The sequence below is a fragment of the Brienomyrus brachyistius genome, chromosome 18 (assembly GCF_023856365.1).
Source record: "Brienomyrus brachyistius isolate T26 chromosome 18, BBRACH_0.4, whole genome shotgun sequence".
NCBI classification, from domain to species: Eukaryota; Metazoa; Chordata; class Actinopteri; order Osteoglossiformes; family Mormyridae; genus Brienomyrus; species Brienomyrus brachyistius.
Window position 1 is genome coordinate 490980 of NC_064550.1, and position 27339 is coordinate 518318.

Genomic DNA, 27339 nt, shown 5'->3' on the forward strand with positions numbered 1-27339 from the left:
CACCAGTACTTGGAGTGGCCTGATACTCACCAGCATGCAGTCCCAGCACCCCTTTGTCTTTCTCTTCAGAGTACTGCCACCTCTCATTATCTGTTGATACTGAATAACTAGGGGAGTACTGGCACCTGGTACTGAATAACAAGGGGAGTATCGGCACCTGGTACTGAATGACAAAGGGAGTCCTGGCACCTGGTACTGAATAAAAAGGGGAGTATTGGTACCTGGTACTGAATAACAAGGGGAGTATTGGCACCTGGTACTGAATGACAAGGGGAGTACTGGCACCAGTTTTTCCCCACTTCAAGCCCACAATGCAATTAATACATAAGCTGCAAATAACAGCATGTGGTGTTGATATGAAAATATAGATTCCATGACACCAAAGTAGATTGGAGCGTCACTTCATAAGCATGGTAGAAGTCTGGTGATGGCACTGACCAAATTAGTCTGAAAGGGATTACGGTTCAGACTATTAGATGTCTCCAAAAAATATATGTGACATTTAGATGGCATCTGGAGGACGTACAGAGCCTATGAACCTGAGCCAGGGAGCAGTGTGGATGATTTCTGATAATATCACTCCTCACCACCTCAATAAGCTTAAGGGCCAGAACCTCCATTCTCCGATGACCAATGTTTGCGCTATAAAGCTCTTGATTATCTCCATGTCCCTGTCCCAGCTGCCTGCTGAAGCGCTCAGTCATTCCGAGCATAATTCCCGACAATTCCTGCCCTAAATTACCTCCTACCCTCCAAGGCTTTGTCATTGTGTGATGTATTCTATTAGACAATTACACGGGCACATTCATCAGAAGCCTACAGGTAACTCTAAATGGGGCCTGAAATATTGATGCGGATCTGTCTGATGGAAAACGCGCCCGTTTGTTATGTGTAATCTCAGAACTAACAGCGGCGTGAGAGGAGCACACTGGTCACCATCCCGTAGCAGTCAGCTAGATCCTGAAAACCACTGGGGGATGTGATGCAGTAATCTCCCAGCCAGAACATTACATCTAAGACAGGCTCCTCTCTGATAAAGCTGGGCATCGTTACTTTATCTGCTGCCTCCTTAGCCATTAGTTCTCCTTGAATATACCAGAGGACGGCCTTTGAATACCTGTGTTGCAGTTTGCATGATGACTAGGGTGACCAGATAATCCATGTCAGGGAAGACATTTTGAGCTAAAACAGGATTTGTAAACTACCATTTCAATTAAAAGGACCTGGGTTTCACTCAAGCCCTCATGAGTTTTTGCTGTGTGATGATTGGTCAGTCTCCTGTAATCATTCTGCATATTTTACCAATGTTAATTAAAACAGGTAGATGAATCTTTCTTCTGTTATTAAGATTTTCAAATGCTGTCCTTGCTCAAAGTGTCCTCCGCGACATGCATTACACTGGTATACAGTGATTTTGGTGCCAACAACGATGTCTGAACAGTTTTATATTAAGCTTATGGTGCTGATTAAGAATATGGCTTCAGTTTCGCCAGATTGACTCTAGTTCTCGAGATATTTAATAGTTAATTAAATAATTAATGTTGCATGTTTGAAAAGCAATTCAGAATTGAAAGAATATTTTTTATTTTAGTTACAACTAGTAAGTAAACAGTCTAACATCATACAAAAATGAAATTAAAAATATCTAACGGTAACGGGAAAAATTTTGTATGATTTTATGAATTAATACAATATTAATTAATTAATTAATTAATTGTTATTAATGTCAATTTCTTAAACAAACGCTGTTTATGCAATTTCCTTTTATGTGTTATCAGCACAATCACGTTGGAGACTCCAACAGCAGTCTGCCATCATGTGTATGTCCCCTCTGCCTTGATATTTCTCCTCCATCACCTTCATATCCTGGTGGAACCTCTCATCTTGTTCGTCACTGAAGTCCAAGGTTATCTGTAAATCTGTTTAAATGGCTGTGGAGATCTTTATGCTCATATTAACTCCCAAATTCCTGAAGTTAGCAAGCATATCTTGCACCAATTCTTCATACTTGTCTGCTCTGTGATTAGTTCACTGCTCTGTGAGTAGTTCTTCACAACAGAGACAAAACTTTTCCAGGCAGAAGCCTCAGTGTCATTCATGCATTTGGTAAAGTTGGAATCATTCATGAGTTTACGAATCTGAGGATCATCAAAGATTCCAGCTTTTAGTTTTTCCATGCTCAGTCCAGGGAATGATCTACAAATGTACTTGAAGCAATTACGCGTTTTTGAACCATGTTCTCTCCACAGATGTAGCAGAATACATCAGGATTGTTGATGCAGGCTCTTCTTGATGAAGTCATCATCTTTACATGTATTTATATACTTCTTAAGACTGAACTTTTTGGGTATAAACCAAGACTGACAAACTTATACTGTCGCTGACTTCTTTCCTCTGCAAATTCACGGTTGAATTCTGGCTTCAAAAAGTCACCTTTATAGCATTGTAGGCCTACAAATTAAAATACAAAATAATTATATGGGATATTTCATTACCTAATACACTGTTAAAAGTCAAAAGACAGACCAAAAGCTATTGCATTGCTTATCACACACAAGTCACATTGGGGGAATGCATTATTTTCAATATTTCAAAAACTAGAGCCAGTTCAGCAGAGGTAATGGGATTTTTGAATTCAGCACCATCAAAATACCCTAAATCCATTCAAAAAACCTTGGCACCTGAAAAAAAAAATGTACAGCTGTGTTATCAGGTCACCCTAACGATGTCACATAGACCTTGTGGCTCCCAAGACCCCAAATAAGACTTTTTAAAATCATTATTTGTCAGAGTCAGGCAGTCAATTGGGAGTTAACGCCTTTGGTCAAGGAATCAACAGTGAAATGACTCTGCTGACCCTGGGATTTGTACCCACAACCTTCCAAAGAGAGACACAGCCGCCATATATCTCACAAAGTACCATCTAAGTGGGGGTTTAATTCTCAGTGCGGTGGGACACTGGAATCTCAGGTGACCCCATACTCCATCACTGTCTCAGCAGATATTTCGTATCACTACAGGCACATGTGAGCTTCCTTGTATGAAGTTTCCAGGAGGTCGCTGATGTCCATATTGAATTTGGTGTTGGAGATAATAAACAGAGTGAACACTGAAAACCAGGCACTGTCCATGGGTACGTCCCTAGGGGGCGCTGTGTGACTCGGTGCTGTCACTGGATTGAATTTCATTGTCGGCTGAGTGGTTTCACCGCTGGGCCCTTGAGCAAGACCCTTAACCTCCAGTCGTGCTCCTTCTTCCTCTTCTGCCCCCCTCCCTTAGGCCCCTTGTTAGTGGCTAGTGGTGTAATAAAGGCCTGCAGCGGTGCTTCAGCAATTCCCCTCATTCTTCCTCACCGAAGGAACGGCCATTTGCGCAATAATGTCATCATTAGGCAGGCTGGTCCGGAGGATAGTGCAGGACCGGGCTGACTCTACAACAAAGGGGTGAAACCAGGAGCCCCCTGGTGGCTGTGATGAAGGAGAAGTAATGAAGGAAAAGATTGATTTGTGTGGTGCTGAAAAACCAAGACATCTCTACCAATCGGGTCTTTGAGACAAACCCAAATCGATCACAGCGGTGCCATCAGATGCATGAGGACTGGTTGAGCATCTGTCTCCTGGATTTGACACACCATCCTTGTTTTCTAACACGGAGCATGTGATGATTTGGGCAGTACTGAGCCTCCTCCAAAAGGGCAAGTGTGCTGGTGATGTCCAGCCCCATGACGGGGCAGAATCCTGAATTTGACAGCTTATTAGCGCGGGCAACCCTTTCCGGTATCAACTGGGATGGAAGGGGTGCTCATTGATTACCCAGTGATTCCAGCAGGGCTCCAAACCCAAGCAGGTCTCCTGGTCTTGGCCCCCGTTTGGCTCTGTGTTACCACCTGAGGCTCTGAGGGGGGAGTGGGGAAGCTGATAACCAACCCCCACCCCCAGCTGAATGCCAGCTAATCCATGCCCTGTCTAAGGCTTATTGATGTAGGAAATGTGCTCGGCCGGCTGGGAACTCTCACCAGTCCCCCTGATGGTTCATTAACGAAGCTGCAACGGTCTTGGGATTTACTTCGTTTTACAAATTAAAACCAACGACTGAGTTCGTTACTCCGAAGCCGTGGTATTTTTCCATGTCTGTGTGGCGTAACACTAATATCTCAGTTGACGTTGTACCTCCCTAAGAGCGGTTACCACCCTACACTGTGGCTGAGATGCATGTAATGCAGGCTGGTGGTCAGGCTTCACGAGAGTCATGACTACAATCAGCAGGACGTGCTGGGCAGCTTCTGAGCCAGCTCATCACACGGCCTCGTCAGTCAAACCGTTTTCACTCTTGATTTAGCACTTAAGCGTGAAAGCGGGAGAACATTCCAGCTTCCAGTTCACTGCTCTTTCCATTCTGTCCACTATCTTCACACAATGGCCGCGCATAACAGACAATAACTGCTGCCTCTCCTGTCACTAGAGAAACCTCAGCTACCTCACCCAGCGGCTGTGTTTACCACCACTCAAACCATACATTATACAGGGCCCTGAGGTGTGGCCCCCTGTTGGCCACAAAGAGTCACTGCACAAAATATTAAATAAATGTGTTCCTTATTTAGGAGGTGCTGAAGCAGCATATTCTGCTAACCAGCTAGCTAGCTACCATCTTCAGACTCGCTAGCTTTTTATTAAGCTTTTGAAACATCTGGGGCGGGGGGGGGGGGGGGGGGGGGCAGAGTGACTCTTTGATTGGGGTCCCTGAAACAACAAATCCACCCCAGACAACACCAGGTTACCATAGGGTCCTGCAATCTGCCCACAGCAGATAAACATGTGATGGGTTGCAATCATCTGACATACCATTGATTCCCGTTTTCGATTTACAGATGCGGTACTACACCCCATTTGCAACCTTTCACAGAAACATGCTGATGCACATCTTACAGGTGGCGTGTCTATCCCGACCTCTTCACGGTCATGCTCATGGTCTACATTTATAATTGTGACCAATTCATGACCAGAAGCAAGTCAGCCTTGGTCTGAACTGACCCCGAATTTTCCACACTGCAGGAATGCAGGCAGACCAGACAGGATACCCTTCCCCAAGTATTTAAAGATGCCCCCCTTCTGTCAGGATGCTGTGGGTCTCCAGTCTCTCTGGGAGCCAAGCTGAATTCAGCAAACTGGTCATTAGGAGGCTGGTCAGCACAACGCATGCAGATGCATCAGCAGGGCGGGCTCCTCCCTTCAGCCAATCACACCCCGTCTCAGCTGGGCAGGCTCCTCCCTTCAGCCAATCACACCCCGTCTCAGCAGGGCAGGCTCCTCCCTTCAGCCAATCACACCCTGTCTCAGCAGGGCGGGCCCCTCCCTTCAGCCAATCACACCCCGTCTCAGCAGGGCGGGCTCCTCCATTCGGCCAATCACACCCTGTCTCATCCACTGTCATTTAAGCTGCCACTGCCTCTGGATTTTCTGTTGTTTTCCTCCTTTTTATTTTAACCCTGGTGATGCTGGAATCAATATTGTTTGGGTACATGAAGAACTGCGGTCAATGACGACGAGATTATAGAGTCACATGACTCGCTGCCCTGGAGAAGACAGAAAGAGTGATGGAGAACCACCTGCGATTTATGGGGGGCAGGAGGGGGGGGGGTCTCCCATGCAATGGGAATTTTTCTAAGACTGACAGCGGCCCGACTGGAGTCACAGCAATCATGAATATTTAAATGCTATGACGTGTCAGCCAGTTCAGGCAGGACAGACTCGGCAGCAGCTTGTCTCTGCAGCGTCGGTCTCCCATGGAGCCTCATGCTGCACTCTAATAGAGGACAGCACAGATTCAGCACAGAAAAGACTGCCAGACTTCTCGCAGAGAGACACTGCTGTCCTTTTCCTGTCCCACTGTCCTCCTGTCCCACTGTCCTTCTGACCTCTGTATTCTGCTGCCCTACTCTTCTGCTAACCTGTCCTCCTTTCCCATTGTCTTCCTTTCCCACTGTCCTCCTGTCTTCCTGTCCCACTGCCTTTGTGTCCTGCTGTCCAATGGTCCTCCTCTCCCACTGTCCTGATCTTAGTGAGCAGACTGGAACTAGCTCTGCTAAAGCCAGTAAAATGTATTACATTGCATCTTACTCATATTACTGTGTACCCTTACTCTGAATACACTGTCTGTAAATTTACTCACAGTACTCTCTCTGTATTCTTACTCCATGTACATTTTCAGTAACCTTACTCTGTGTACCCCATCTGTCTGCCCCTTAGTGCACAAGAAAACAAGTTCCACTAAAAATAAAACAATGTGAGGGTGGATCTATCCTGTGTACATTTGCCAAAGCAGGAGACAAGTTTTCAGGCATCTGAGTCTCCGCAAGTCCTCCATCACAGGCTGACCGACAGAGGCAGAGGGCGGATGGGAAGCCAGCAAGACAGCAGACTCCTCCATGCCCCCCCAAGCAGTGTACCCAGCTCATGCAGCACCCCAAGGAACAGCTTATTTTTTTTTAATCAGATTTAGTAATGAGCTGAAAGTGACATCACTTTGCTGACCCTGGGATTGCACCAACAACCTTCTGATCACAAACACTCACTTAGCCATACAGTCTGCCACATACTTGTGTTTTTTATTCATGCCTTAATGAACAGTAATTCATTTCGGGGGGGGGGGGGGGGGGGCTGCACTCAGCTCGCAGGCCTTGTTACCGCAGTAACACTGCAGCACTTATCAGACTGACCCACGAAGGCAGCAGCATCGCCTCCTTTGACTGTGCAGGACTGCACTGCATTGTGTGGCCCTATAACCAGGGAGAGGGGGCTGCTTGGGTCACATGTAGCCAAATCAGGCAGAAACTGCTGTTAACAGCAGGTTAGCTCTTTCAGAAGAAACAGTGTTAAAATCACCTGCTTCCTTACTATTCATCACGTTTACGGTGTGACTTTCACACTTGGGAAGTTAATAAAATGTTGCCTGCAAAATGTCACACTTATAATATCTGGTTGTCATGCGAAATTCACAGAGAGTTGGGTAATACTCCCATTCAGTGGAAATTTTCCCAGTATGCACTGCAGAGGATGGGAGGGGGTTTTGGGGGAGCCGGGCATCATGGGAAGGCAGCGGGTTACAAAGTGGAAGCAATTTCTCCATTAGGTCATTATTTGCATATCCATTAGTAAGAGCAATGTACATATTATGTTACATAATGAACGCTAATGAATCCAGCACTCATTAATGTCACCGCCGGAGCAGAAGAGGGACTCGCTGCTGAATCAGGCAGAGGAGCTTTTACTCTCTTTACATGCTACATGAGCTGAACTGTAAATCGATAAACAGATCCGTTGAAGCAAAATGGCTTTTTCAGCGGTGGAATTCCATCCGCAGCTTAGTGACAACTCAGGGTTTCTGGGGATCGATGCCAGCCAGAGCTGTGTTCAACCGTAGCAGGAATGAGGGGAAATTTCAGGGAATATTACACAAGAGCTACAGACTGGCCGAGCTGGGAGCTGATCACATATGTCATTCTAGATCTGGGTGTTAATAAAAGCGACCCTGTACTAATAAAAGCATTTGGTCTTTATGGATATTACAGTCCGGCAATGTGGATTTTTATTGGATATTGTCAGTGCTGTAGGAGGCTGCCTAGGGCTTAGCCAACGTGTACTAGGAAAAGGCAGCAACCAGTCGTTATGAGGCCCCCGGGGTCAGAGGTCAGTCAGGAGGCATGAGGGCCAGCCCTCTCCCGCCTATGCCGTCTCACCATGTCTGTCTGCTGCTCTCTTTCTCTCTTCCTCTTTTCCTCCTCAATCTGCTGTTTTTCATTCCTATTTTTTCCCTCCTCTATCTCCAGCTCAACCTCTGACAGCTGAAGTAAATCACTGTCCTGTGGATAATCTCCAGGGAAAAGGGTGTGGTGAAAGAGTACAACGTATTAGAGAGTGGACGTGACCACAGGGGGCATTAGAGAGTGAGGCATGACCACAGGGGGGGGGGCGTTGGAGAGTAGGGAGTGACCACAGGGGGTGTCAGAGGGTAGGGCACGACCACTTGGGTCTTAGAGCCGGGGGCATGACCACTGGGGGTGTTAAAGAGTAGGGTGTGACCACTGGGGGTGTAAGAGAGGGGGGTATGACCACTGGGGGTGTTAGAGAGATGGGTGTCACCACTGGGGGCATTAGAGAGTGCGGCATCACCACAGGGGGGCGTTAGAGAGGGGGGCATGACCACTGGGAGTGTTAGAGAGGGGGGCATGACCACTGGGTGTGTTAAAGAGTAGGGTGTGACCCCTGGGGGTGTTAGAGAGGGGGGCATGACCACTGGGGGTGTTAGAGAGGGGGGCATGACCACTGGGGGTGTAAGAGAGGGGGGCATGACCACTGGGGGTGTAAGAGAGGGGGGCATGACCACTGGGGGTGTAAGAGAAGGGGACATGACCACTGGGGGTGTTAAAGAGTAGGGTGTGACCACTGGGGGTGTTAAAGAGTAGAGTATGACCACTGGGGGCATTAGAGAGTAGGGCATGACCAAAGGGTATTAGAGAGGGGGGCATGACCACTGGGGGTGTAAGAGAGGGGGGCATGACCACTGGGGGGTGTAAGAGAGGGGGGCATGACCACTGAGGGTGTTAGAGAGATGGGTGCCACCACTGGGGGCATTAGAGAGTGCGGCATCACCACAGGGGGTTTAAAGAGAAAAGAATAAGAGGAGCAAGTGTTAAACACGGCAGAGTAAAAGCAGTCACACAGAATTAAGGTGTGAATAGCAGGTTTAAGAATAGCAGGTGTTAGAGGATATGTGGAAAGAAAGAGAATAATAAAGCAGAACTCAGAATGAGCGCCGAGCATTACAGCCCGGAGCGTTACAGCCCGGAGCGTTACAGCCCGGAGCGTTACAGCTTGGAGCGTTACAGCCCGGAGCGTTACAGCCCGGAGCGTTACAGCCCGGTGCGTTACAGCCCGGAGCGTTACAGCCCGGAGCGTTACAGCCCGGAGCGTTACAGCTTGGAGCGTTACAGCCCGGAGCGTTACAGCCCGGAGCGTTACAGCCCGGAGCGTTACAGCCCGGAGCGTTATAGCTCGGAGCGTTACAGCCCGGAGCATTACAGCCCGGAGCGTTATAGCTCGGAGCATTACAGCCTGGAGCGTTACAGCCCGGAGTGTTATAGCTCAGTATCACGGCAGAGTATTAACACCCCAGGGGGTTGTAGAATAATATTACAGCAGAGTATTACAGTGCAGAGCATTGCAGCCTTGTATCAGTGCAGAATATAATCACCCCAGGGGGATATAGAACAATATAAGTAAACAGTATTACAGTTTAGAGCATAACAGCACAGATCTTTACAGCTCAGTATCAGGGTAGAGTATTAACGCCCCAGGGGATTATATAGCAATATTAGAGCAGAGTATTATAGCTCAGACCATTACTGCTCAGTATCAGGACAGGGTATTAACAGCCTGAAGTTTATAGAACAATATTAGAGCATAACTCAGACCATTACAGCTCAGAATCAGGGCAGTATTAAGAGTTTCAACATCCTGCAGATTTATAGAATAATATTACAGTGCAGAGTATTATAGCAGAGAGCATTACAGCTTCATATTAAAGCAAAAATTATATCACTTTGTTACAACACACAACCAGGGCACAGGGCACTGCCGCCGAGTGTTACAGGAGAGTATTAATTAATAGTTCTAAAGTATAAGATCACAAGGTAAGAACATGAATAACATGAATATCTCTCCTCTGGGTGAGGTGTTTGAGCATCTCACAAAATTCTTACATATTTTTGTTGGGTGTTCAGCCACCCAGCAAAGGCTGCTAAGCCTCTCCCCCCACACACACGCTAACACACTTCACACCCCAAAAGTTGGACTGGATGATCCTCCTGGGCTTTGGATCCAAACTGCCCCCCCACCATGATAACCAGCCTGGGACAACACCTCACTATTCCGCAGCTGTTACAGGTCAGGCACGACAAATGGATATTAGTGAGAATGTACAAATTAATGTATTCACATGTTCACGTGAAAGAAATGAATTCTCTAGCATAAAACATAAATTCAATAGACCCTCCTCTCCTCTTGGTTAGTCATATTTTCCCTGCGGGGTCGACAAATATTCACTTGATTCCCAGCTAACTCCGCCAAGGCGATTTCGGCTCGTCAATCTAAAGCAGGTTTGAGTCGGCTCTGACAGAGATAAATAGTCTGTCGAGCCTTGCCAGCCCACAACAATGAACCCAATCAATCATCTCTTACAATATGTTTGTCATAGAAGGCTACGAATGGCAGACCTTTTTGCACAGAAAACGAGAAATGTGTTCCTATTCCACAGAAACATGTTTCCTCTTAATTATCCTTCAGAACTTTTGAAACCATTTTGGGTTTCAGAATTTTTTCTTTTTCCACAGCTTGGCAGTTTGTCGTCGTCTTGTTGGACAACAATTACATAAGTGGGTGTCTACAGCCAGCTAATGTGGGCGCGGAGGCTGAAGCCAGCTGGAGATGGAAAGCCTGGGGGCAAGGGGGCTCATCAACGGAAGAGTGGCAGGAAGATTCTTTAGTGGGGGGCCACCGTCTGATGGCCTGATGGCACTGGATTTGTGGGTAACCCTGTACAGATGCCAAATGCATGTGCACTTAGCCTCCCGAAGGTATGGAATTGTCTCTCCATCACTGACTGTCACTCGTCTCCAGCTGGCTGCCAGGCTCAGCAGAACCACATTAGGAGATGCTTCTTTCTTAATCATGTTCTCCAGCATGTTGGGGTAGGTTTAGGGGATTCGCTGGAGCTGGGACCTTCCTGCTTGACACTCAGACATCCCCTCGTGGCCACGTCCCCCTCACCCGGACTTATTTACCCCTCTGCTGGCTCATGTGATGTAAACATGCCACATGCTTCGGTCGAATCACATCGGTCCTAAGAGAAGGTCTTTTCTCCAAAGACTCGGCTCCTTTTAAGTTAAGCGTCACCCAAACCCCCAGAGGAGGAGGATATGTCCTCAACGCTCCTTTGGTAGATCATCACTACACTTATTGCCTGTGATGGGTGGGGAGCCGCAGGGTTAGGAGTGGAGCTGCTCTGGCTATAGGTGTTTGGTGGGCACTCATAGGAACGGACCGGTGACCCCCATCAAAATACCATTATTGTTCTCTGTGTCAGAAGACTTCAAGCCCCCTCTGGCATCGACACCGTAAAATGTATTACAGTGGATGAACAACGTGGCAACTTAAATGAGATATGAAATAGCATCTATCTGTTTAAGCAGCAAACATGAGTCCGACAATCAACAGCTTTGCCTCAATAACCAATTTCCAAGCGGATTATACGGAGCAGAGAACATTCCAGGCCAAAGAATAAAACTCACACAGAATTAACCTGTAAGCAAATCCAGGAAAATGTTCAGAGTGACCTTCTGTCACTATCGTGAGATGCATGTATTTAGGGAATGCAGCATAATCTGTCATATATCTACTAGTTTGCGCTCTTGGTTTACACCTCAAGGTCATAACCTGGGCCTCACAATGGCCTCGATTACAGTGGAATCTTCGGAAGAGCAGCTTGAGTGACTCACCGTCCTCGCGGGACTTCTGGACAAAGGCGTCCACGCCGCTCTCGCCGTAGCTGCCCTCAGAGGCCACCGTGGAGACGTAGGTCCAGCGCATGGCCTTGACGATGTCCAGCATGGCCTGCGCCTGATACGTGTCCGGCGGCACCACCCGCGAGAAGTAATCATAGCGGCTGTTATCGCTCAGCTCCGGAGCCGTGGAGGCGTAGCTCACCTGCGGGATCTGCAGGGAGCACAGAGAGACACACGGGGGGGTGTTAGGAGCAAGGGGTCCTCCCAGGATGGCAGGCAGGAAGCCACGCTCGTCAATGGATGACAGGCGCGTCTAATGGTGACATATCAGCATCAGAAGGGCAATTGAGGAGCAAAATGTGGCCGTAACGGCGGAAAGAGCTCAGCGAACAGAGGGAAGCGAGGGCAGGCGGCCAATGAGAGCAAAGGAGAATACAGGGAGATGTGGAGGCGCCTTATGGTGATGTGGCCTTTAGTGACGGTGGAGGGATACGTCACACAGGACAGCACGCATAGTCCATCTCTCTGCTATTGCCAAAAGAACATTAGACACATTAAAGAATGAGCATGCTAAAAGACACCCGACTGCAGCATTGAAATGTTGGGGAGCCCCAGGATCATCTAAGTGGGGGCGTGGCTGTAGGGGGGGGGGGTGAATCTTAGCCTAACTGTATTAGCTAGCTAGCTAGCCAGCACATAGCCTACTAACCGTCTGACGTATAAATGAGCGGACGTTCCTTGCTTTTAACAACCGATATGCTATAAAATCATTTCACATTTAAAATGAATAAAGAGTTTACAGGCGGGCCAAACAGTACGGCTTGCCGAGTTTTTGATAGGGACTTAAATTCAGGAAAATCTACTTCACAGTCCACAACAAAAGTATAGCTGCTAGGCCCCTTTTTAAAAATAGGTGCCAGATGGACGTTAGAACTCACTAAATATCAATTTGCGGAACCTTGGAGAGTCAAACATTTGGCTCCAAGGTGGAGAGAACCAGCCCCCTGCCCCCCCTCCCCCCCCCCAGCCATGGAGCCAGATTTTTCCTAACACATGATGCCATGATGCTGGCATGAGAGCGTGTGATGCAGGGCACTGAGTCACAGCCTTTTCCCCCAGACTGGCACCCACTGCACAGGCCAGCCCATCGCAGCTGGGACCAGCTTTGCTAAAAGGACACAATCTGTACCCACCAATCTGGTATTTAACTGTATTTTCTTTAATCTGTGTCTTAATGTCCATGTCTTAAAATGTCACGTTTAAATGTCTTGCAAATTCGTGCTCTATTACTTTTTCACTTGCACTATGACCGAGGAGATCGATATTTCATCTCGCTGTATGACCCGTGTGTCAAATAGCTGAATTTGACAATAAAGATACATCCCCTTGACTGTATAGTGCGTGGAGGCTGGAAACGGCACGTTGGAAGAGACAGGCGGCTGACAGGGGGGCGGCGTCCCGTCTTCCATTTCCTGGTCATTAACCACATGATCTCTCATCTCTACTTGTCTCGCCACAGCAACAAAATGAAAGAAGGTGACAGGTTCCGTTACGTTAACTGCGGATTTCCGTATGATAGGGGATCATAACAGTCGCTGTTATCATTCTGCGGTGGATCCAGGCAGGTAGCAAAGCACAATGTCATATATTACTATGTCGTTAAATTCTTTTTATGCCGCCGACTGTATTCTGAAGATAACGGGCCGTGCACCTCGTCCTGAAGGAGCGCTGAGGTATGAAGGGGAATGGTCCTGTAACCCTTTGGCAGGGGCGGCCCTGTTTGTCTTTATTAAGACAGAGTTAACAATTGCTGTGTTATTAAGTGGAAACTGGTACCAGGCTGGGAACTCAAGCTTAAATTTCAAAGTAAAAGGCCCTTGTAAGAGCAGAGCTCTGTTTTGTCATGTAGGCTGTGTAGGGAACCAGGACGATCCCTAACTCAAAACAGATCCCTAGATGGATGGATGGATGGATGGATGGATTGACGGATGGATGGATACTTAATTAATCCTAAAGGAAAATGCAAAATATGATGCAAAACCTTCTCATGACAGAAAACACCCATCGCAAAGATTTGCAATAACCTTCCCATAGAATAAGCAGAAACTAAATATGAATTTCATATGATGAATTTAAAAACAAATGTAATGATCTCACTGAAATGATTAATTCTGGGCTACATTAATAACTTGGGATGGTCGCTTTTGCAGTTAATATTATGTCATAATTAGGATAACTTCTAAAAAAACCTCAGTGATCCTCCGTAGCAGCTGTCTTGAATAAACGGGGAACCATTTTAGCAAATATATTCACAGAGTCAGCACATGTCCAGCCATGTTAGACTGTAAATTATTGAAATTCAAACAATAAATAATTCAAACAATAAATAAGATATCAATTCAGACAATTCATCACAACCAATATCAGAAAATTCATTCCCAGATGCTTTCAGCACCAGAGGCATCTCAGAATTAATTTAATTTCTATCTTTTGTCAGTTGTTTGAGAATTATGGCATGCTTTCACACATTTCAGAGGTAACGGTGTATGTTTGATGGCATTTTAATGTGCTTCATTCCACCACGTAAAGCAGGAAGACCATCTGTTATGCTGACATCATCTCTTTGTCCTGCAGCTGCCGCCGATCACAGATCACAGCTCGACACATACGAAACACCGACATTGTGGTCAATTTCTTGCACAGAGACCCAGCACAGTGGACACAGTCCTCTAAAAACTGGCTTTGCAGATGCAGCTTCGGTACCTTCCATCCACTCGCATTGACAGGCGTCGAGAACACGCTGGGAGATTTGTCACTGAGAACACGGCTCAGTAAAACGATTCTACGATGCTGTCAAGCTGCTGCACTGCTTTCATTTCTATAGTCGTCCATTTTAATGTTCTCCTTGGCAGTGGTGAAATATTACTTCTAATCTAATTTAATTAGGTGTGCATAAGGCACTTTGTACACCTGCTATATTTTACTTTTCACATCATCCCACACTCCCTCTCTCTTCTTCATTATTATCATCCATACATTCTTCCATCCATCTATTCACCAACCAAGCCGATATCAGAAATCTCAAGGCACAAGGCACTGTGAGCCACTTCATATCCATGTATCTCGTACAGGTACTACAGGGGACAAGGCACTGCGAGGGACTTCATATACATGTATCTAGCACAGGTACTACAGGGGACAAGGCACTGTGAGGGACTTCATATCCATTTATCTAGTGCAGGTACTATAGGTGACAAGGCACTATGAGGCACTTCATATACATGTATCTAGTACTGGCAGGACAGGGGATAAGGCACTGAATGGCACTTCATATACCTGTATGTAGTACAGGTACTACAGGGGACAAGACACTGCGAGGCACTTCATATACCTGTATGTAGTACAGGTACTACATGGGACAAGGCACTGCGAGGCACTTCATATACCTGTATGTAGTACAGGTAGTACAGGGGACAAGGCACTGCGAGGCACTTCATATATCTGTATGTAGTACAGGTACTATAGGTGACAAGGCACTGCGAGGCACTTCATATACATGTATCTAGTACTGGCAGGACAGGGGATAAGGCACTGAATGGCACTTCATATACCTGTATGTAGTACAGGTACTACAGGGGACAAGGCACTGCGAGGCACTTCATATACCTGTATGTAGTACAGGTACTATAGGTGACAAGGCACTGCGAGGCACTTCATATACATGTATCCAATACAGGCACTACAGGGGACTAGTTTTTGAGTTATGTATCCTATCTAAACCAATGGAGAGAGTCTGCTTGTTGCCAGGGCAGCCTGGCAAACCAGCCGGTCACGGGTCACATTAAATTACATCAATAAGTAGAGCGGTTCGCCTTCATTTTAAGTAGCTACAAAAACATCGGACTGATATGCTAATACCAAATGTTTGCTTTTTATGCTGTTTAGCTTATCCTGTAAAGGTCCTCATGTTCACCAATTGCTGCCAAATAATGGCACTATGAAACAAGGTTGTTTGATTTTGTGGCCAAATGCAACTGACTGGCATCCCGTCCTGAGTGTCCACCAACCTTGTGGAATGTGGGATAGGCTATAGCACCCCCTACTGACCCACTCCAGAACAGCTGGTGAGAGGATGGATGAGTGGACACGGGCAGTATAATTTTCAGTATATTCGAGAAACCATGGCTTAGGGATCATCTGCTCAACGTCTGCTTTGGGATCCTCCTGTGCAGTCTGCACAGGGATCATCTGCTCAACGTCTGCTTTGGGATCCTCCTGCGCAGTCTGCATAGGGATCATCTGCTCAACGTCTGCTTTGGGATCCTCCTGTGCAGTCTGCATAGGAATCATCTGCTCAACGTCTGTTTTGGGATCCTCCTGTGCAGTCTGCACAGGGATCATCTGCTCAACGTCTGCTTTGGGATCCTCCTGTGCAGTCTGCATAGGGATCATCTGCTCAACGTCTGCTTTGGGATCCTCCTGTGCAGTCTGCATAGGAATCATCTGCTCAACGTCTGTTTTGGGATCCTCCTGTGCAGTCTGCACAGGGATCATCTGCTCAACGTCTGCTTTGGGATCCTCCTGTGCAGTCTGCATAGGGATCATCTGCTCAACATCTGCTTTGGGATCCTCCTGTGCAGTCTGCATAGGGATCATCTGCTCAACGTCTGTTTTGGGATCCTCCTGTGCAGTCTGCATAGGGATCATCTGCTCAACGTCTGCTTTGGGATCCTCCTGTGCAGTCTGCATAGGGATCATCTGCTCAACATCTGCTTAGGAATCCTCTGCTCAATGTCCACTTAGGGATCGTTTACTTGATATTCGCTTAGGGATCCTCTGCTCAGTGTCCACTTAGGGATCTTCTGCTCGATGTGCGCTCCACTGATGTCTGGTGAAAACAGGCTCTCGCTGTCTACCCACTTGCACACAACCCTGTGTCTCTGATGGCACCCCCTGTGGGGTATTTTAGGTTCCAGCCAAGGGCACTGTTCCCTTTGGCTTCTGCTGGCAGAAAGGAGGAAGAGGAGGAAGGGGGGAGGTCAGCAGGACAGGTGTTGCAACATTAAACAAGATGCATTATAACTAACGTAGGCAGAACACGCAATACTTTTGCAGACCTTCCGTTGCCACTGTAATGACTGCATGAGACAAAGGAGTTGGCGTCAGTATTACGTGATGGGTTGACCTTCACACTTATTTGCCTGCTTCTCTGTGCCATTTTATTGTTCCTTCCTTCTTTTTCACATTTACTGAGATGAGACACCTTATGATTTATTTACACAATGAAATTCTCGCAATGAAAATGCCCCCACCATTGCATCCCATCCCTCCCGTGTCAGCTGCCACAGATGGTCAGACGTGATTTCCCGGGCTTCCTGTCCAAACACGCCCTGATTCGCTGCTGGGATCTTCGCATTTTCACATGCTCTGACCCCCTGTACTGATCAGCACTTTGAGTTGTAATTAAAGCTGAAGGAAGCCATCCTGAGCATCAGCAAATCCCCTGAGATATTCCCTCTTCTTTCTCCTACCGACAGGGCCGGCAAACAGCGTTCTGAGGCCATTGGATATCTGTGCTGAATGTAGCCTGCAGCAGGGCTTTGTAAAAATGTTAAATAAATACTATATTCATAAGGTCAGCTGCTGTGTTTACCATCACTCAAGCCTCACATTTATATGAGCCTCCCAAGGCCCCCTGTTGGCCACAAACAGTCACTACAGGGGTGGGAGGAAGTGGATGTTTTTAGTGGGGCCACAGAAAAAACGCACTTGCTCTTCATAAAAATAAGGTGCAAAATGAAGGCTTTAAGCATATAATGAAAGTACGAGTGTGTGAAAAACATTAGCCTCATCCCTGCTGCAGTCCACTGTGCTAACTGAGGCTGCGAGTCTGATAAATATGAGCAAAAATTTCATTACAGCCAATTTATGGAGAACTCATACATAAGATCGCAGTCATAATACCTATCATATTAAAAAGTTGAGTTAAATACAGTGATGCTTAATAACGAACACGCACGACTTCAGCACTTCAGTTACTTTTATTATTACTGTATAATTATCGTTATTATGTGCTGTTACTATTATTTGTGCTACTTAACTACAAATTCAACTTAACAACAGACTTAGGAAACAGATCTGGTTCGTAACCTGTGGACAGCCTGTACTTCTGTTCAATATATCTGGAGATGAAGTCACACTTTACATTTAAGTATGGACCCTGAAAATGTGCCTGACTAAGTATTCCTGTTCTTTGAGTGAATTCAGCATAGAAAATGACAAATTGAAACAAAAAAAAAAACATATTCTGAGACTCATGCAAGCAGCTAACAATTCATGTAAGGCCTGTAAGGTGTCATTTTTCATCGTCTGTCTTTCTTCTGTTGTTCTTCATTACGCCCACAAAATGTCAGAGAGTGAGTCAACAGGCTGCCATTGCTCACTCATCTGAGACCTGCATTTCCAGGTCTCCCCTCTAGGGGGCACCATGGCTCTGAGAGGAGCCGCATCAGGGTGGGACATGGACAGCCCCCCTGCCCTGGGGGAGGCGAGACTCCCCACTTGGGTGCAGGTGCTACTTCACGTGGGTGCAGAGGGAGTCCAGCTGAGACAGATTGGCATAGCGTGGGTGGCGGTAATGGTGAGTACTAGGGGGGGTACAGAGACAAGCTGGAAACTAGTTATAGAAACAGGAGGCCCAGTGCATGCTGGGATCAGATTTTCACGCAGGTATGAACCTGCCAGGCTGGATTCCAGTGCGAGATGGAGTGCTGCTTTGAAGCTGGTGAGGTTTTAGTGGGAAAATTCAGAAGCATATTACATTTCACAGACATGCTTACTCAAAGCAACATTGTTTTTTGAGAAAGCAGAGTCAGCCAGCCTCACGAGCAACTGGGGGGTTAAAGTTCACGAAGGTTTGGCAGATCCTGGGATTGGAACCCGTCACTTTCAGATTACGGACACAAATGTCACACCCTGTGAGCCGCACACCAGCTACCCTGGCTTGTGAAATGTACCTCAGACTTACAGGAACAGGGTAAGAGTGGGAGAGCACAGAATACAAAACAACAAATAAACCCTGTTTTCTGGTGAGATGTGAAACACTAATGAACATGGATGGGGCAATTTGGAAGGGAATGAGCGGGATACAGACAACAGGGTGTGTGGGATACGAGTCCCAGAATGTTAGCCATCTTTATTAAGGCCGTTTAAATACAACAGAAAATTAAATCTCTTTCATCCTTTAACACATACTATCACAAATCCAGACAGCAATTTGTTGCATATTTTAACTTGGTAACATAAAACAACATTCCTAAATTGGCCCACCCTGAGGACCGCGTGGCCTTATGGGTAAAATCTCTGACTTTGGATCAGAAGGTTGAGGGTTGGAGTCCCTTCGTGGTCAGTTCTTTTCACCCTAATTCCCCCTTGGGATCAATGAAGTTTAGCTAATGTAAATTTGCATATAGCTTGCAACACCATAAACTAAAGCCTTGACCTCGCCAAAAACTCACTGTGAAGGCCAGTCTTAGCTAGGAAGACAAGAGCTGGTCACTTCGGAATGGTCCATGTAGAGGAGTATGAAGAGGAGGATCTAGGAGGTATGGAAGGGGTGAGGATCACTGGCTGTGATAATGTGAGCGGTTTTGAAAAACTCAGAAACTAGCAGAGGGCAGACAAGCTAAATTGATTTAAGTGGTTCTCGGTTCTCGAGTCACCTCTCACTTGGTATAAAGTTGTGAGGGGTCTATGGTGAAGCTCAAGCAGATACCAAGCTCTAGAAGCCAAATCAACGGCCATCCACTAGATCGTTGTTTCCTAATCCGGTCCTCGGAGACCGGCAGATGGTCCACATTTTTGTTCACTCCCAGTCCTAGGAGCAAAAATGTGTACTGTCCGGCAGGGAGCTGGGAAGGAGTAAAACACATGGATCGTCTGCAGGTCCCCGGAGGCTGGGCTGGGTAACACTGCACTAGAGACCACAACTTTGTCCAAGATCAAACACTTGTCTGGTTTTAGTACCTTGTTTATATAATTTGGTTTGTATTTCTGGTTTGACTGGTTTAGCTGGTTGTACTTGCTAGACCAATTTGGTTAGCTTAGTTAATTTTTCTGGTTGATAACCCTAACCTCAACCATACTAAGTGTGTCCTTTAGATGATCCTGCCATGCCCTTCGCTCCAAACCTAAATTCTGCACCTGGTCTGGGATTTTTCAGTCTACTCCTATTAATATCCACCACATCCTTTGCATACAACAGATCATATCTTGTCTTAGATGAAGACCAGGAGAGCATCACCTACATGCTTGCTGGTACCTGGACCTCCAGTTGAATGTATACTCTATACATGCTTGGTAGGAGAAGACAGCCAGTTGACCTTGAGCCCCCCGAGCAATTTTTCCTCAGTCTAAAGATTTTTTTTCTCTCCTCTCCTCTTCTGGATTCTTCCACCTGTACAGTATACCAGCTGTTTATATATGTATATGCAGGGCACTCCAGGGCTGCAATATTGGAAAGAGCACTTAATAAAAATGAATTGAATTGCACAGGCTGACGGTCCTATCTGTAGCATCCTTTGAAGAAAGCTTTTCCATCACTCAAGGCTGTTTTCCCACAAGCCCCGACCAGTATTACTGATCACGTGCATCTCTGTTTTCATACGACAGCAGAATCCTCCAATCTGCCTCTTATTAAGAGTGTTTCTCCATCAGCTCCCTGCAAGCACACAGGAAATCATTTTCACTTTATTCCATATCAGCAATTAGGTTTTTTCTGTTTATTCATTAATTTTCCTTAATTGCCACTGCAGAATCACACGCTAAGTGTTTGCCAAACACACTGATTAATTCTACCCAAATTTCTCCTTGAAAAAAAGCCGGAGAGAATGGGGAGGTAGAGATGCACCTTAGGAGGCTCGAAGCACGTCCCACAGGTGGCTTATCTCTCCATTTCCTTGCCGCTGCTCTTTGACAGCTCAGAGGTTTGGCGTCACCAGCAGGAGGGGGACAGAAATGCAGCAAAATGATTCAAAAGTGACTCTTATTAAACCATGAGAACGTCGGGAGCACTGGGGTGCACCAGCTGTTATCCTTCTACCGTACGGGTCACCCTGAACCTCATTTTATGGGAAAGCGGATTGGGTACAGATGCAGGCCAGGTATAGATGGGGGCCAATGACTTTTACCATTTCATCTCCTAGGTGTGCCTTAACCAGCCCAAACTTCAGAAGTGCTTTCATGACCAAATGCCGACCAGCACCCCATCCACAGTTGTCGCTCTGTGGACCAGCACGAGGCCACTTTAGCAGGACACGACGCTCACTGCGAAGCGTTTAAACAAAGTATGCGAGAGACCGTACAGGATCATTCAAGTGGTGAGTCACAGAAAACATTTCCTTACATTCATTTAATATCATACTTTTATCAAAACAGATGTTTTGAGGAATCAGGGTCAGTCAGCCATTGGAGCAATTGGTATTTAAGGGCTTAGCTCAGCAGTTCAGCAGAAAATTTAATCTGTAGATCAAAGGATTCAAACCAGCCACAGACACAGGGTTGTAACCTACTAAGCCACACAGCACTCTCCATGGAAGACCACACTCTAGAGCAGGGGTCTCCAGCGCCGATCCTGGAGAGCTACTGTCCAGTAGGTTTTCTGTTCTACTTGGCTTCGGATGAGCCATGTATTTACCTGAGAATAGGTGTGGCTCATCAGTTGGAGGCCCCTGCACTAGAGGTAGCTTAGCCAGATGGGGCATTTGGACGCAGAATGACGTTCCAAACATATGTACAGCATACGTACCTGGACCAAATTTATAACAGCCTCGATATCTCGGCTTGTGATCACACCCCAAGCTGTCTAAATGGAAATCCACGTCCATGTAGATCCTTTTTCCCACTGTGGTGCTGCAGCTAGGGCTAATATGCCGGACCACAGGTTTGGAACATATAGGCAAACGTGCTGTCACGACAACACAGGCATCCCTTCCTGTGTCAGGCTGATCACCATGGAAACCAGGATAAAAAGGCGTGTAAGACAAATATGAGTAATGGAGGAGGATGGCGCCCCTACGCATGCCGTGCACGCCGGCTTCCAGATAATCACACTCTTAAGTTTAAGCACTGACACCTGCACAACAAACCACTCTGGCAGGCGTTCTTGGGAAACGTCGCTCGTTATGTAACTCCCTGGCACAAAAGGGGAGGATTTCGCCACATCTTGTGCAGGACAGCCGCATCGCTGCCGAGCACGTGAAACGCGGCTGTGTTGAGAGAGGGCCCCGGGGCTCCGAAAATGGCAGCAGAGAGTAGCCAGCTGTGCAGAGATCTGAGACAGGGACTGGCACGGCACGTGTGGATCATGGTGGGGCCTGTGGTGGCCCCTATCATCGCTGGCAGAGCAATTCCCCTCCATCTCTGTTGGCTGCAAACCGGCTGCCAGGAAGGACTGGAGGAAATCCAAGATGGCGGTTTCAAACATCACACTGAGTCACTGTGTATACAAAATAACGTGTCATCAGGCAATCAAAGTCTACTCTACACCCCCCCACACCCCCTTACTCCTGCTTGTCATCGCTGACAAATCGATCTTCCAACGCCTTGGAAGCAGCCAGGGGGATCGATCCCGGATGAAAGCGTGACATTTCATGAGAAGACGAGGAAGAAACGGGGAAACCCTGGGTTTCTCTTAAAGAGTGACTCACAGGCAGTTGGCTGGAGAGCAGGCTGCTATGTCTGTGCGTGAAATGGCTTTCTCGTGCAAACACTGCAAATATTAAAAGACACACCTAAAACCAAGCTTACTCGTTTTGGGATGGGACGTACGTTCTTCATTTCTGCCGAAAAGCTCCCTATGCCTAAATCACACACAGGTTTGTAATTATATCATTGCGGGGACTCTCCATTCATTTCTATAGGGAAAACTTTAATCCCAACATGAAGACCTTACGCAGCCCTGACCTTAACCATAAGTATCCAAACAAAATACGAGACTTTTCGCAGTTTTTGCTTTTTGATTTCATTCACAGATCTTTGTGGGGACCTGAAAAAGGGTCCCTACCATGTAAAAATAACATGTTTTTAATCACATTGTGGGGACCAAATAGCCCCCACAATGTAATATAAACATAATCACACACATACACACACAGACACACACACACGAACATGCACACTCCCAGCGCACATTTACCTGTGCAATCGATTCAATACCAGGTTCCTGCAGTTCCCAGATGAGCAACATGGCAACCCAAACATCTTGTGTACTTCCTCCCGTATAAGTATTAGCTAGACAGGGAGAATGCAAACCGGGCCCCACAAGCCTGGACCCCCAATCATAAGCCTGGACCCCCAATCATAGGCCTGCCCCCCCAATCATAAGCCTGGACCCCCAATCATAGGCCTGCCCCCCCAATCATAAGCCTAGACCCCCAATCATAGGCCTGCCCCTCCAATCATAAGCCTGGACCCCCAATCATAGGCCTGCCCCCCCAATCATAGGCCTGCCCCCCCACTCATAAACTTGCCCCCCAATCATAAGCCTGGCCAAACCAATCATAAGCCCCCCCCCCCCCCCAAATCATAAGCCTGGTCCACCAATCATAAGCCTGCCCCCCCAGTCATAAGCCTGGCCCCCCATTCATGATAGAATAATTCTTCAAACAATAATGCACTGGTAGATTGGAGGCCTACGAGCTGGTGGATTACAAAATGTGAACAAACTCCAGATTTATCGCCCAGAACCGTTCGTTCCATTTGAATGAATTTGTTTCTATTTGGAGATGGCAGACAAGTCAGTGGCATGCAGTATAATGCTGCTGAGATATAATGTCCTTCAGGATGGGACAGATCTCACTCTGAAGGACCAGCCTGGGAGATGTTTGCATTTCACCCCGAAGGTCATTCCTCACGCTCCGAAGCCCGTTATGCTGGTGAGTGGCAGCGTCTGTGTCCCACATGCTGATTAATAAGCTTTCCTCTTCATGCCCGAAGTGCCTCGGCGGCCGAACGTCAAAGCCGGTGGGAAACCTTTGTGGGAGCAGAAGCGGCGGCGAATGGAAAACGCCGTTGATGGCCAAAAGCGGCACCACGCAGCGACCTCCAGGGGGCACACACACAGAGACGGGCCACTCCGGGCTGCCGGCCAGCCCCCCACCCCCTAGCATCTGTCCTCAACACCTCCTCTATAAAAACAATTCATTCTAAATGCCTAATGAGTAAAGGGAACGGCAGCCAGAATCGGAATGGTCCATCAGCGTCACATGGGGGGGTCCTGCCCGTACAGCGTGGCTCTGACACCACGGGCTGCCCTCCGCCCACCTTCACGCCCCCCACCGCCCTCCACCTGCCTGATTTGCAGCCATTTTGGCACATTCATGCTCCTCAGCATTTATTTATGGATCTAGTGCCTCATATAACCACAAGCTGCACAGACATTCCGATGCAGCAGGCGTTAAATACACCATGAAATACTAGCAGAGTGAACACAAACTGTTTCAACCTGGTTACTGATAAATCAACTCAATGTCCTATTCTATGCAGTATTATGTCTAGTAGAGACTGAACATACTAGTCTAGAATATGGCAATATTTTGCTTTTTCAAGCTAAAATGTATTAAAGTTTCCAAAAAGAATAAATATGCATGGATTCTCAAACCTGATGACCTTTTCTAAAAAGAATACAGATGAAGTGTCTAGCAAGAAATTAATTAACTGACACATCCATACAAGTCAGAGCACCCAACTGGAAATAACGGCAGTCTTTGCTAGAAGTCACATGTGTGACCTGGTCAAGAACGCAGCTGTCAGAAAGTCTGTCCACAAACATCCCCAGATCCATAGATGTCACCAGCCACCCCTAGGAGCTCAATGAGGGCATAACTGAACTTCTCCAGTCCCACAATTCACACTCTCGCTCTTGGGTGATTATGGGGCACCAGAGGAAATGAATATGTTACACCCTTGAGGGACATTACACCTTCTGGGGGCGTGGTAGCCTCTTGGTACATGATACCCTTTGAGGATGTGACACCCTCTATCCATCCATCCATCCATTTTCCAAACCGCTTATCCTACTGGGTCGTGGGGGGTCCGGAGCCTATCCCAGAAGCAATGGGCAAGAGGCAGGGAACAACCTAGGATGGGGGACCAGCCCATCGCAGGGCACACTCACACACCATTCACTCACACATGCATACCTAGGGGCAATTTAGGAACTCCAATTAGCCTCAGCATGTCTTTGGACTGTGGGGGGAAACCGGAGTACCCGGAGGAAAGAGTGACACCCTCTAGAGATGTCATATTCTTTGGGGATGTGACACCTTCCAAAGATGTTTCAACTTATGGGGATGTGACACCCTCTGGGGATGTGACTGCAGGGATAATGGCAGGAGATTCACCAGAAAAGAAAAAAGCACAAACCCGGCATTAGCCATGGGTTGCTAGCGGTGCGCCAGGATGGGCTGAGCTGATAATGTTCCGGTGCAGATAAGGATGGAGGCCCTTTAATCTCAATCTAAAGCAGTGAAATCAGAGATATTACCACAGCATGGAATCTATTTCCCAGGCTGTTTGTTAAGTTGAAAGGGGAGGATACAGAGAAAATGTAAACAGCCTATAAATTTTAATAAAAGAGACATTTTCTGAATATGCCACATTGTTTTCATTTGCAAGCGTTTCATCAAATTCAAGGGTGCATTGTCATACGCAGGGTAAACACTCAGTTACACTGTGCAATGAAAACCTTACTTTGTATGTCCTTCTGGCACCCGGTAAACACAAATTAAACATAAATACAAGTGCAAATTGAGGTGCTACAGGCCGAAAGTCGCTCTGTTCATTCTGTAGTTCCTGTGAGTACCCGCTGCATTAGTGTCACATCTCATTAGTGCAAATGAGCTCCGGGAAATTAACACATGAAACACCACCAATGTGACGACACCATACAGGGGGCTAGGCTTGAGAGGCACATACAGAGACATCTAGCAAGGGGGAGGGGGGCATCTTGAAACAAATTGGCTGTCCTCAGAGCCACATGACAGCCAAGCTCCAATTGCCCCAAGAAGGCCTGTCCGCTGCCACGTGGAAACTGGAGTATGTGTATGCTTCTGAAGGGGTAGCCCGGGGGAGGGGGGTAACCCCAAAAACACTGCACCTCCAACACGTGCAGGGTTTTCACATGTTTGTGAAGATCTGTAGCCTGCACCCATTCGCTTGAAATCACACTGAGTCAGTGTCCTGCAGAGATGTGGACACAGTAGCACATTATTAAGCAGCACCTACTCAAGAGCTTGGTGTGATGTTGGCACCTCTAATAAGGCGTTTGGCGGAAATAGGAGCATATACTGGATGGAGGTGCTGATGGACGTCTCCCACGAGTTGCGTCTGGGCTGAAGCTTCCTGCTGGCTCCCCCTTGTGCGGCATCACCAGACCATGTGCTCTTGTTGGCTGGTGCTGGGCCAACAGGGTGTAGAAGCAGATGGGTTGAAGATGAACGATGACTGGACTGGTGAGCGATGAGATGACGGACAGTTCTGCGGTCCTGGATTAACCAATGGGAGTATCAGTCCTAAAACAGCTATGCAATGTGATGATCTCTACTGAGGAGCAAAGCTAGCACGGTGTACCAAGCTCAAGGTGCAGATTTGGAGACAACTTCCTTAGGAGGACGCTCCAGGTTGTGAGGTCATTTTCAGGTCAGGCTTTTTGGAGGACAAGAGCCTGGGAGGGCAAGGAGATTAGGAAGCAAGACCGAGATATCAGCAGCTGGCCACAGCAGTGTTTAATCTGGAATTTTCCAGGAATGTTTGCTTGAGTATAAAATGTCCGCTGTAAATGACCTCCAAAGAGAATTAAAGTAAAGTCTTATATAAGTGCGACAGCACAAGTGTAAACAAGCAGACAGAGGAAACAGAGAGAGTGCAACAAGAAGCTTAGGAGGCAGGGGGGTGCAACTGCTTCAAACACCTCCTAACAAGCAAACCCGCAGCAAACCCGCTTGCAATTAGTGTTGCAGGTACACGGAGATATGAGGAGCCATGCAAGCCAGCCAGTTATCTCACTCCTGGAAGCCAACAGCTCGCAGCCTCCTGACAGAAGCCAAGGCAAAGACCTGACAGCAGCCACACAAATCCAAATGACACCCCCCACCCCCCGTAAAACAGCATGTGACACTAAGAGGCGACATTACGGCAGTACAAAGAGATTAAAGTCCCCTTCCTTATTCTCTCTGTCAAAAGACCAATTGCAGAGAAATTATTTATCCTGCTCGGCTGAGCCGTGAATCGATAGCCAGCATCACAGGAAGTGCACAAAACAGGAAAGCAGCACAGAAAGTGGCATTTGATAAACATGGCTTGAAGTAGCAGAATACTTTCCTGGTTCTGGAAAAGTGCAGAAATTCCTTAAAATAACTGTGTGCAGTGGAGGAAAGCATTCATAAAAGGCAGATGTATAGAATGTCACGAGCAGGTGACATTTTAATCATGAAAAAGTGTGAAATGCATATAAAATGACCATTTTTAAGGGAAGATTTGAGCGAGGTGAAGGAAAGAGGAGAAGGTTGTTTTGGAACTCAAATGGATCATCCATGAAAACGTGCAGGAGGGCTGGAGCAGAAGTGTGTCACGCCAAAACATGTACCTGGAAACACACTTGAGCCGTCCCTGTGGTACAACCACAGATTTAAACCGTAAGAAATCGCTGTGATTCACTCAAATTCAGCATCTATCGGTTCATTTTCCATGCTCACTTATCCAGCACAAGGCTCAAAGCAGAGGAT

The 27339-nt window shown here is 47.0% G+C and overlaps 1 protein-coding gene across 3 annotated transcripts in view; it reads right to left on the reverse strand.

The window, feature by feature from the left end:
- Positions 1-27339, reverse strand: part of LOC125713012 (metabotropic glutamate receptor 4-like) — a 182361-nt gene that overhangs the window by 80085 nt on the left and 74937 nt on the right. For all 3 annotated transcript variants that reach the window (XM_048983702.1, XM_048983700.1, XM_048983701.1), the window contains exon 3: positions 11552-11768. In XM_048983702.1, coding sequence (XP_048839659.1) covers positions 11552-11768 — 217 coding nt within the window. The remainder of the gene's footprint in view (positions 1-11551; positions 11769-27339) is intronic.